This window comes from Lepisosteus platostomus, chromosome 14 (genome assembly GCF_059453375.1).
Source record: "Lepisosteus platostomus isolate fLepPlt1 chromosome 14, fLepPlt1.hap1, whole genome shotgun sequence".
NCBI lineage: Eukaryota > Metazoa > Chordata > Actinopteri > Semionotiformes > Lepisosteidae > Lepisosteus > Lepisosteus platostomus.
In genome coordinates, this window is record NC_142624.1 from 27,686,092 (window position 1) to 27,698,555 (window position 12,464).

At 36.9% G+C, this 12,464-nt stretch overlaps 1 protein-coding gene across 7 annotated transcripts in view; it reads left to right on the forward strand.

The window, feature by feature from the left end:
* cobll1b (cordon-bleu WH2 repeat protein-like 1b) overlaps positions 1-11,831 on the forward strand; it is a 56,346-nt gene extending 44,515 nt beyond the window's left edge. For all 7 annotated transcript variants that reach the window (XM_088605431.1, XM_088605430.1, XM_088605434.1 and 4 more), the window contains 6 exons: positions 103-235; positions 5,249-5,501; positions 6,469-6,560; positions 7,009-8,528; positions 10,024-10,203; positions 11,244-11,831. In XM_088605431.1, the coding sequence (XP_088461557.1) occupies positions 103-235; positions 5,249-5,501; positions 6,469-6,560; positions 7,009-8,528; positions 10,024-10,203; positions 11,244-11,318 (2,253 nt within the window). In that variant the 3' untranslated portion in view covers positions 11,319-11,831. The remainder of the gene's footprint in view (positions 1-102; positions 236-5,248; positions 5,502-6,468; positions 6,561-7,008; positions 8,529-10,023; positions 10,204-11,243) is intronic.
* Positions 11,832-12,464: the final 633 nt, after the last annotated feature.

The following is a 12,464-nucleotide window of genomic DNA, read 5'->3' on the forward strand; positions in this document are numbered from 1 at the left end:
CTTCTTCTCTGAACCACATGTGCTTTTCCCTCCCCAGTTCTATCACTGTGAGTAATGAAGTGGTTGTTGTTATTTTATAGTGTTTTTTTTGTCTCTCTTCAGGATTTGCCAGGACTTAGCAGAGGTTCATCTTCAGAGTCATCTTTGAAAAGAACCAAGAGAAAAGCACCCCCACCTCCATCACCTCCAAGCAAAATTGCACAAGATGAGGATCTGCAGGACAGGAATATTAAAGGTATTTCTGGACCCCTTGATTTATTTTTACATAAGTCAATGCTAATTAAAACATATTGTCCGTGTTGAATAATCAGTATGTACAATATTCCAAAAACTTGTTTTAATCTCTTTTCCATAGTTTAACATGTAGATGTGTACAGTCATACGACTTGACCCGATTGTATAAAAGGAAATTATGTTTGACTGGAGTTTAAATCTGTATCACAGACCTTTAATGCATTTTGAAAGCAGGATGGTCACTATAGCTATTGCATAAAACTCATTATCAAGTTGTGGATTTATATTTTATGTATAATTGTTCATTATATGTGGTGTGGTTCAAACCATCTGTGACATACTGTACAAAATGCAAATAGGTGCTAGTCACCCAGATTTGACATGTGGAAGCTGCACCTGGACACCCAATGCCATATATTTACTTTTTTAATTTTCAGTACTGTAAATGTTTAAATGCTTCCTTTTTGCTCAATTGTTTTTTCCAAGTGCAATATCTACTGTATTCCTACAAAATCAGGTTCTAAACAGACTTGATTGATGTAACAAGCTTTGCAAAAAGCACACCAAAGGCCTTAAAATGTTTGTTGAATAATTTCAAACCTTTCCTCTCAATCTTTAAAAAGCTGTACTTTGTGAACATTCCAAGTAATAATCTGAACGGAACCAACCAGACAATCTTCCTGCTATAGAATATTTTAAGAGCAGTGCTTCTACTGTAACTTGTAGCCTGAACTCATGAAATCTTAGAAACTACTGTAAGCAGGGCTAAGGCTGGTCAGTAGACTTCCCCTAGCCTTGCTTAGATGGGATACATGTACTCTTAAGTGAAACCAAATTCTACAAATGTTTGCTGTTGTAAGTGCTGTTGGTGGACCAGTAGGTCAGTAGGACATTCTTCCCTCCATGCCAAAATTTTCAAAATGAGTGCCTCAGTAGGGTAACCATGCTGTGATGTAGGAGACACCTTTCTTTAGATGAGACGCTATCCTGAGGTCTTGATTATTTGATTTTGATAAATCCTTTGGTACTGTTCATAAGGGCAAGGGAGTTAAACCCAGTTTCCTGGCTAAATCTACCCAGGACTTACTCTGTCTGGGTTACCTAAATTTCTCACTTCGTTCAACAGGTGACTTTTCCACCTGAGTTTCTGTGTAAAGAAGCTGCTGGTGCACAAGGGCTGTAGTGTTGGTTGTATTGGGTATCCTCCTATATGTAAAAACTGCGAGATCCTTTGGGATGGTAAATGCTAAGTAAAAGGCAATTATAATAATTGTGTACATCAAAGCAGGTGAAAACAAGCTGACTGTATTTTTACTTTTCAATAGTCAATAAATGAAATTAACTGATATTGTAAGTAGTTCTCCTTTTGAATTTCTCTTACCATTCAGCAATAGCTTCCATATTTTACCACTTTCTGTATTCTGGAAACGCAACAGTAGAGAGGCTGTATTAAGAATTTAGTTTGATAAAAAAATCTTTACAATTTCATGTTTCTATAAGTGCTTTCATACTTTTGCTCTTATTTTCCGTTTGTCCTGATTGTGATGTTAGTAATAAAAAATGGAGAATGCAATTGCTAGTAACATTTATCACCTAGAACTGAAACTAACATTTCAACACTTCAGAACTGATATTTTGATAAATAGCTGGCTTTCAGCCCATAAACTGGTTGTACTTGCTCACGGCAAATGATGGAATTTAGTTCCAAATATATTTTAAGGTAACAGGTATTTTCAAACCATAGAAAACAATCAGAAAACATGTTAGAAACTAAGTAAAAGGATGAGCAGAAAAACATCTCATTAAAAGTGCATTGTCCAGTGTCAATGTTTAGTAATAAAGCAAAAAAGACCAAATGCTAGCAAACTTAATTAACTGTATCAGCTATACTACTGTATACTATGATACTTTTGCTTAGGTAAACCGATGTGGGTGAAACTTAATGTGTTAGATATTCCTTTGGGCATATACAGTATTTGTACTGCAGCCTAATGCTGATAACTTTGGCTCGTTTTTTGTTGACGATTCCACATAATGGCTACAGTTGCTACCGAATCAGCAGTTAAAGAAATGGGTTTTTATTCACTTTTTTAAACTGTGAAGGTTCCTGTCATAAATAGGCCTTTTGGCCTTTTAGCTGTTTGAACTTTAAAGTTAGTGATGGGCATTAGCAAAAGCAATAGGTGTTGTAGTACTGCTGATCTTTGTTGTCTACAGAACAGAGAAATCGAGAAGATTTTGGAATTAGAAACATACAGTACAGTACATATTTAAAGTTCTTCCTGTATTGTGAATACTGAGGCAGTACTGGTATTCTGTATTCGTATACTTCAGTAGCCCTCTGGTGGCTGAACATTGCCTTACAGAGTCACTTTCAGTGACTTTGTTCCTTTGCAAATTATCCTCCACATTTGTACTCTTAGAAGTTAATGTAAAGCAGAACTACCCTGTTCATGTACAAAACTGGACCTTGCAATTGTTCAACAGGGATGCCAGTTTTTTAGCAGCACATTAGAATTTATGCTCTTTCTTTCCCTTGTTGTAAATGGCAATGTGTGGCTTATTTGGATAAAAATCATCATATTTTTCTTCCAATTTGCAGAGCCGTGAGTTGCAAGAAGGAGGTGCATGTCTGAACTGTCCCAAGCTTCCTCTCCTCTGTACCTGCTCCAAGCTTCTGCTTTCAGCTCTGCAGTCATCTTTTTCCTTATGTGGTGGCTCCTTATTTCTCACATACTTGTTGTCTTTTCAGAGACTTTTGTCCTTATTTTTTCTGTTTTTTTCTAAATGTATTTTCTCCCTTTATCTTGAGCTACCTAATATTTACTTAAGTGACATTTTGTCTGTGTAGTCCATTAAAGTGTTCTTGATGTACATAAGATTTAGTTGAATAGAACAGTTTACTCCCATTAATCATATCAATCTTTGTTCCATTAATTGCATTATCCATTGTTATTTGCAAACCATTTATGAGATTAATGCAATTCAACCTTAAAAACTCTTGATGATTACAAAGCTAATATTTATACACTCCAAAAATCAATGTCTTCCATACGTCAGCCACAACCTATGACTGACGGTATATTAAAGTGCTTTTTCTTTTTTTAAACTCCTAGGAATTATCTAGACATCCTTGTAGAATGCAATGTTTTTTACATGCATCTTTGTATGAGAACAGAAGGTGTAAAATACAAAAAGATATTTAATAAAAACCCACATAAATTTTAAGAATTAGGTTTTGAAGAGAAAAGGGTCTTTCCTACTTCACTCCATTTTACACTTCAAAAATGTTTTTTTAATGAGTTAAAAAAAATACTTTTATCTTGACGCAGAAGGTGCATGTTTGTATTTAGAATTTCACAAAAGTTCTGAAGTCCCCACAAAAAAACTGAATGGAAGAAACAACATTAGCAAAGCACCTGTTGGCACAATTAGATGTTTTACATAGCAGGCCTGATAGCAATTGGACAGGATATTGTGAGGGAGATAAAACTGTTTGCTCTTTCATTCTAAGGCATGTGCTTTACTTGTAATTCCTAATCGTGCCTTACCCCAAGAAAAAGGTGTACAATATCCCATGACTGACTGTAGTAATTATCAAAGGCAGTCTTGTACTTTTTTAAAATTTTGTGATGATTTCAAGAATATGTTCATCACTTTCACACAGTCATTTAGCCAACAGTACATTGCAACAGACAGGCAACTGAGGCAAGGCATGCCAGTTACATGACTATTCTCCCATCTTCAGAAAATGTGTTTGGCAGCCGTTTCTGTAGAAATGTAGTATTCCTTTTTCTTGTAGGGTCTCAGCATTATATACAGAATATACACACTCTTTTCATAAGTAACAGGTCTTTATTTGTAAATATGTGAAAAGGAATTTGTAATTTCAGTGTTGTGGCCCATAGCAATTTTACTGTGATTATTGTAACACAGAAGTGTTGAAATTATTTTTTGTCATTTGATTTTAATGGGATTGTGTCTTAAATGAGCATGGCGAAGTGCTGTATTTCTCATGCTTTGTGTCTTGTGTTGTTTGTTGGTCTTTTGTACATGTTGACTTGCTCATTCCACCCTCAGTAGTTATTTCATCCTGGTAACAAAGGAAAAATCCTGGAAAGATCATTTTTTTAATGTCAGTTTTGCTGTGTTTTCATTTACCATCCAACTTAAACACGTTGCGTTCTAGCTTTTTTAATTTCATGTTAATGTATTGTAGCTTGAATATTTCTATACTGTAGATTTAAATAAACAGTCCTGAGCTAAGTACTTTTTTTGTTATTCAATTATACTGTAGTTCCTGTTTTTCACAGAATCTTCCGACTGTGATTGCATTTATGTTTACATAGAAATGTTATTTCTTAATTTTTTTCTTCATTTGTAATCCTGTAACTATATTTATGATAGCCCCATCTAAATATTTTGGTTTTTAGCTTGCTTTATCGTATACTTATTTATAAAAAATGAAACAACATGCAATACAGTAAATGCAAGTCAGACAAGACACCACAGTTGGCTGACCTAAATCCCCATATCATTCTTTTGTGATATGCCTTGAAGTTAAGAATAAATAACTCAGCAGGATAGCTGCAAAATTAAAGTATGCTTTTAGAAACCCCATAATTAACTGTGGTTCACTTGGGGTTGAGCATTCCTAGTGTTAAAACTGCTTATCTTCAGATTTACTATAACATCCTATTCATGAGGTCAACTTTTAGCTAGCTTTTTTTTTGTTAGTGTAATGTGTACTCTGAGGGGAAAAAATGAATCTGTGTAGTAAAGGATTATACATTTAGTTTTAGAAGGTCAGTTTATTGAAAGAAAAAATCAATTCTACTACTGTACACACAGTTTTTAAGACCTTAAATATTTTGTCTTTCCCCTTTGTTTCTACATTAATGTTGTCTTAAATGCAGTTCTTATAGTATGCATTGATTCTTTTATAATTGCTCATTTTCAAAGCATCAGAAGCTTTCTGGAAAATTAATTTTCTTTTCTTTTAAATGTGGACCAGCTGGGGTAACCTCACCGTGTATTCTCGAAGAAATTAATGAGAAAGAAGAAATGGTTTGCACAGCTGCTCAGGATGCAGGTACTACTGCTGTCACTCAAGCTGAAGAGCACAGACCCCACACTTCTGCTGATGCACCGTCAGACACTGGGAAAATTAAGCTCACTTCACTGCCCACCGATGTTGAGATGCCGAGCTCCTCAACATCTAAAAGCGAAGAGGAAGATAAAATGAATGACGTATCCACAGATGGCAAGTACGAACTCTCATAAAGGATACTTAATGGTCAACCACCTGATAGTATGCTTTCATAAATTTACAAATGTAAAAAAAAGCCAAGTTCTTTGCATCTCACTTTCAGACATACAGTAATCTTGCCGTATTAACAAAATGCAGCATGCTCAGACACCTTCTTGTTGTGAAGAGCAAACGCCTTTAAAACTTAATTTGAAAGTGAAGTTAAGCATTGTACACATACAATAAAACCGTTTTCTATTAGCTTATTCGATTCGTAGGTTTCTTGGTGTTCAAATCAACATTCAGACTGCAGTTGTCATAGATTTGGCACAATCTTGTTTGTTTCAGATCTGTGAAAATGTATTTACAGGGAAAATGGAAGATTATAGAAATTGTGTTTCAAGGATGTAGCTAATGAAAGACAGTGTGACATTTAGAACTATTACATTTCTTACCCGAGTCATATCGTTTTTATATGTTGTAATGTCTAGTGGGATTGTGTGGCTCTGGTGAGGTGATCAATAATTGAGCAATGCGCATTGTTGTAAGTGAACCAGAGTTGTTTAATGTGTTTAACTGAGTATTTAATACAACATCGGTTTGTGTTACATGGCAAATTGTTTGCCACGTATCCTGAAGACAAGCAACTTTCTAAAATAGCCTCACAATGCTGAAGGAGACGCATATCAGTAATACCTTTTGGCACAGCATGATGTTTGCTTATTGCCCATGGACATTGTGATCTTTAAACATGGCTTTTATCGTTAAGAAGCCTTTTTAAAGGCTATTTATTTAAGAATAACTAGCTCTCATCACAAAGAACAGAGTGAAAAATAAAACACAGTATGTATATATCCCAGTATCTTATGGTGGAAACTTCCCTTTAAATGTCAAATTTGCTACTTTTAAAAATGTTTTGTTGTTTCCTTAACTTTGCTTCTTTCTGTTGTAACATTTTTGTGCAAATTAAACTTCTGTTTTGACAGACAATCTATTTACCATGTAAGCAACAGGGAGTGTGACCAGCAGATATTAAAAGTCAGCGAGGATTCTGTTACTTCTGGTTTGAATCACGGAGGTGAGTTTCTATTTCGGATTACATTGGATTCAATTCAAGCAATTTTGATTTGTTTGCAGCTGTAATCTTATTTCACTTTAACTTAAACAATTTCTCTGAAACAAATTTCTCTGCTTCTGTTGTTGGCTACACAATTTATCGATAAAACTGGAAGTTGTTTGCTGTGCCTTTTCGGGTTTTACACCAAAGAGGTTTTACCCATGACTAAAATGCACCTATATGTGTTTAAGATACTGATTCTCATATTGCTATCATATTGTTAGTTGAAATGTAACAATCCTGAGAATCAGTATCTTAAACACATATAGGTGCATTTTAGTCATGGGTAAAACCTCTTTGGTGTAAAACTCACATTTTTTGATGGGGTAAATAATGGAGTATCTAATTTTAGTATTTGATTTTTTTATTTGAGATTCCCTCAAAATGCACTCTTTTTGATTACTTTCAGAAGACAGTGAGTCAAGTCCCACTGCAAAAACAGAGGACCAGCAAAGTACGAACGATGAAAGCAAGATTGATAATAACACAGAAGTGTGTGTATCTCTTCAAAGTACACCTGCTGACCCCTCCAATTCTCAGAATAAAAACACAAAGCCTGTAATGCATGATGTAGCCATACAATCATCAGATTTCAGCAGCAATGGGAGACTTGTGGAAGAGCAGCCAGATAGAGATGAAACCGAAGGGATCTGCAACACAAGGTCTTCACAAGATAAAGATATTGAGAGCCAAAATGCAATTAAATCATATGCTATGTCTTCTGCTGGAGTTCAAGATAGTTCTACTTTAACTGAACTCTGTTCAGCTGAACAAGGGGGATTGAAAAAGGATATGGCAACCTCCACCGAGGAATTAAGCCCAAGAGAAAGTGTAACAACATTACCTCAGGTGACAGAAGGGACATCTGAATGCCAAATAGTGGCAGCACAAACTCCTCCAATTTATAAAAAGGATTCAGAACCTAAGCCAAAGCCTTCTAATGAGGTCACAAGAGAATATATACCAAAGGTTGGATTGACTACTTACAAAATTGTGCCACAAAAATCATTGGAAAAACTAAAATTCTTTGAGGTCCAGTTGACTTTGGAGGTCCCAGATGAGACTAAGGATCAGGGGCTATCTGTTAATTTTCCAGAGCATTCAGACATTCACTTACCGACCAAAGTGCCACAGGATTCAGTGGATTACAAAGCCACTGACTCAAATGGAATCCACAATTTCAAACCCAGTAGTGTATCTGAAGTGAACAGTAACCACACAGCTAATAATAACATAGCTCCTTTCTCACCTTCTCATGCAGCTCATGTAATTTGCAAAGGTACTTCAAAAGACAGCAAACCTTTATCTCCCTCAGAAACGGGCAACCTGCTGCCTTCCACATCGGCAGTAAAAGAAAAGAAAATTCCACCTGCAACTAAACCAAAACCTGGCTCTTTCCGCTTATCACAACACAAAAGAACACCTGGGGATTATGTAACTTCAGCAGCTATTAAAAATGTGAGTGCATGTTCTGGCTCTGGTCATAATGAGACTCTGAGGAGCCCTGGAAAAGAGAAGGATACAGTGCCTGAAAAGCTGCTTGATGTAGAAGATGAAAACTATTTTCCTCCACCCCCTCCTCCAGTACAGTTTGAAGAAGTATCAGGAGAAAGCTTTCAGGAAGAGGCTAAGCCTGCTAATAAGACTGTAGACATTCCAGCTTCTAAGTTCACAAGGCAGTTCAGTCTTCCCTCTAAAGAGCCAGCAGAGTTAAGTTTAGAGAAACTTAGGAGTTTTGCTGCTCCAAAACCTTATACTCCTAGCACCCCATCGCCCTTCGCTCTTGCTGTGTCTTCAGCAGTCAGGCGGACACAGTCCCTAAGCCGGAGGCCTGTTCCTACTGTTCATACCTTTCGAGGTTTACCAAGCTCAGCCTATCTTGGGAGGTCAGCAGCAGAACCTGGAAAAGCTTTACTGGATTCTTCTCTGGTGAGTTTTAAATGTGTTGTGTGTCTTGACAAGTTGAGAAAGTAGAGAATAAATTCTGAATTTCAATATCACATTCTGTAAACAAAATCACGACTTTGGACTGTTAATTTGTCTGCAGATGTGTTGCTTTTCTCACAGTAGGTGATATGTAACTATTCTGTGTTAGAAGATTGATTGCTTGAGTTACCCTCCCTTCTCTTTTCTGTTTGCTTGCTGTAAACAGCCTGGGAGCAGCAATTGACTCCTTTTCTTCTGACCCTTTATTGTTAATTTTTCACACTGAGGATCGATCTGTGTTGCACTCCTGAATCTTATTTCCATTGCATGGAATGGACGTTATCACTGAACCAATTAAAATAATTGCACCTGTAATGTTTCATGGTCCCCAGTCTGTGGACTCCCATTCCTTATTGTTTCAGCCTAAAGCTACAGACAATAAATAGTTTTTGGGGAAAACTAATCTGATTATTTAGTAACAAATCTTACTAACCAATGTTCAGAAAAAAAAGTTAGTGAATAGCTAAGCTAAAGCTATTTACTATTTTTCATTTGATGTCCTACTGTCAGGTTTTTAAAACGTATTTGAAAAGAGATTTACAATCTGTTGTGAGGAATTTTAGATGCTTGGAAACGTGTATAAAATGGCCTTGAGAAGGTCAACATTTTTTATGATGATAGTCATTTGATTCTGTGGGGAGCAGAATGGCAGTTAGAATAGCTGCCCACCAGTGCTGGAGCACTGGGTTCAAATTCCAGGCCTAGGGTGCTATCTGCTCGGTGTTTGTGTGTTCTGCACGTTTTTGTGTGGGTTTCCTGCTGGAGCTCTGGATTTCTTCCCAATCCAAAGACATTCTAGAAGCTTAATTGAAACTGTCCCTGGTGTGAGTGTGTGCGTGTCTGTGTCTGCCCTGCGATGGACTGGTATCCTGTCCAGAGGATATTTTTCCTCTCCTCCTTTAGGCTAGGCTCCGACTCGCCCACAACCCCTTATTTGATAAAGCAGTTAGAAAACGGATAGATGATTCTGTGGGTGGATTCATGGTTGGTCCTGTACTAATGCTTTCTGCATATTTATTTGAGGAAGCAACTGTGGCTTCTCACTTTAGGGAGAAGGTGAAATGTGGCATACTGAAAGCAATTTTGTGTAGCCAAGCACTGGGACCACATATTTTACTAGGATCTGGTATCTCTAGAAGAAAGATAGAAAAAGTCAAAACAGTAATAAATTGGGCTTCTGGTTTAATAAATATGTCCTTGTGGTGCAGGTATCACTTCCCATTTTAAATCATATCCTGATGGGGAAAATGCTTGACTCCAGTGGTAATGGATCAGTACAGTTTATTCATATAAAGATCAGCTAGAACACTGGAGTACATTAGACTTTCTCTTATCTTAAGAATGTTGTTTAGGTGTTTTATGTTCAACTAGTGTGTTTTCAATTTTTGTCTGCTCTTGCATAGCAAGAATGATTTGTTTTCTTTTTTGGGGTATGAAGGAACGTGACCACCAGGACCGTAAAGAAGGAAAAATGAAATTGCCCATGGAAGAGCACATCTGTAGGAGCGAAGACAATGGCATTCCTGTTTTAGCTTCACACCCAAGTGGCCAAGGCATGCTCCACAAGACTTCACTGGAAGCTGTGCAGTCTGGAGATGTAGCCGCCAAACAGAAAAATGTAAGTGCGAATACTTCAGCAGGGGGAAAGAGGTTGTTGCAAATGTAAAACTGTAGCTTATATGTCCAAAAGATCCCCTGCCGTGGCAGCTACTCTTGTTCACAGGTGTTCCTGAGTCACAGGTATGGTCTCAGCATTGCTAAACATCTTATCGATGTAGTTTTGGGGGACATGGGGGGGGTTGGTCGTTCTGCATACTGGTAGTGGTCCTAAAAGTTTTTTAGCGGTGCAGTGGTGGCAGTATAATCATATTCTAGTATGATTAGATTATACTATAGAATTAGTATAATCTTATCTGTTCTTATCTATTCACATAGCCACATTCTAGCACTTGACATGCTGACACCTCACTGCAGCTTCTGAATGTATGTCAAAGCATCCTGTGAGCAGAAAAACAAATCTGTAATTTTATAACATCTTCTTCTGTGGTCAACCTTGTGCATTCTGTGGCAGGGAGCCCTGTGACAAAGGCTGTAATGTCAGTGGGATTGCTACTACTGTAGAGGCCATTTGGAAGCGTTAAATAACATGTATAAAAGGTTGAGTAACGGCAGTCAGCAGCAGAACAGTTGAGGGAGAGAAAGAAGAGACACAGGGAGGTAACCTCAGCACTTGAGCGATGTGAGTTTACAGATTCCATGTGAGAGTTAATTAATTTTGTGACACAAAAATGATAACTAAAGCTGTGAATGCTCTGAAACTCTTAACAGTCCAAAAGTACATCTGTGTTTGGAATGGGTCATGTGTGAAAGCCCTATTAGCCGCAGGCAGGGAGTTTCCACACCTTACATACATACAAAAAAGTACACATACAGTACGCAGATGTCACGGGCTGATTGTCAAAACTGACAGGTGGAAAATGGATCTATTGCCAGAATTGCTTTTTCCAGATGGCTGAGAACACCATTATATTCTGAACTGCCAGTTGCTGTACCCTTTGAGCTAATATTGAATGCATATGTTAAAAACCAGCTGTGCATAATTGAAGTTGGTCTATATGTAATGCATAACATACCTGTTTCATGTTTTTATTTCTTTAGGTTCCCAGTGTTTCAGATGCAGTGGCTGTTAATGGAGGCACAACAGCAGGTCACCCTGCTACACAAGTAGAGTGACTGTGCGTAGAACTATTCAGCCATCTTAGTGACGCAGCATGCAGAGTGATCAGAAGACACTTCGTAATAGTCGACAGTATGAAAGAAAATGAAAGGTTGGATATGAGGTCCTAGTGGTGTAACTGCTGATTTTTTTTTAGCCATTTCTTTCTACGATGAAAATGTTTGGTGATAAAAATTATTACTAATTAAGTCTAATATTTTGCAAGAAGTGCTTATTCTTTAAAATGTAAGAAATTGGTTCATGGAGAATTTATGCTCCATTGGGTTTTCTGGTTTTATAAATATATATGTAAAATTCAAATTTCAGGTCTTGTCTTAATATGACTGAAAATGTCCCTCTGTTATGTTGCCTTAATGTATTTTTGTTTCATTTAAATTATTAGGGTTAAATGTAAGTTGTAATTTTCCTCCACAAAAATATGTAGATTTTGAGATGGTCTGTTGGAGTGACATGAAGATATGGTACTGATTTATTCAAGTTCTTCAATAAATTTATATCCTTGAATTTTATTATTTTTGTATTTGATTATAATAAACCTGAAACTGTATATCTCTGAATGTACTTCCCAATCAATAACTGGTTTGTGTTTATATAGAAATAACCTCCTCAAAACACAGTTGTAAATTTCGTAATCTCAGCATTGTCATATTTGCATTATTAATCTTTGTACACAGTCACTGCCAATGACTATTACTTGAATTTAGGCATTAAGAGAAACAGAGCTGCTGTCTAACTACAATCAAACATAACTACTATTCATGTTACTGCTTTGGTAATGTTCTGCTTTCCTCCTGAAGTTCTCTGAGCACTGACTTTAATTACACAATTACAGTAACACACAGACACTTTAAGTGAAGAAGCCCCACAAGACAGTGAAAATTACTGCTTTACCTCTGTTTTTCCTTTTTGGATCAAGGCTGTGTGTGACCCTACTGACTATGTGAATATCATTTGGCTGTCCCAAATTGTGAGCCAGTAGCAACCCCCGATGTTCCCTGGGTGACTATGAAGCAGCATTGTGTGCATGGGTCTTCCAGTTTCTCCAATTTGCAAATTAGGTTAAAATTCTAATGGTAAAATGAACCATTAAATATTCTGTATAAAGGGTACTTAAGGCTTTGGCTTTAACTCACCTGGTTGAG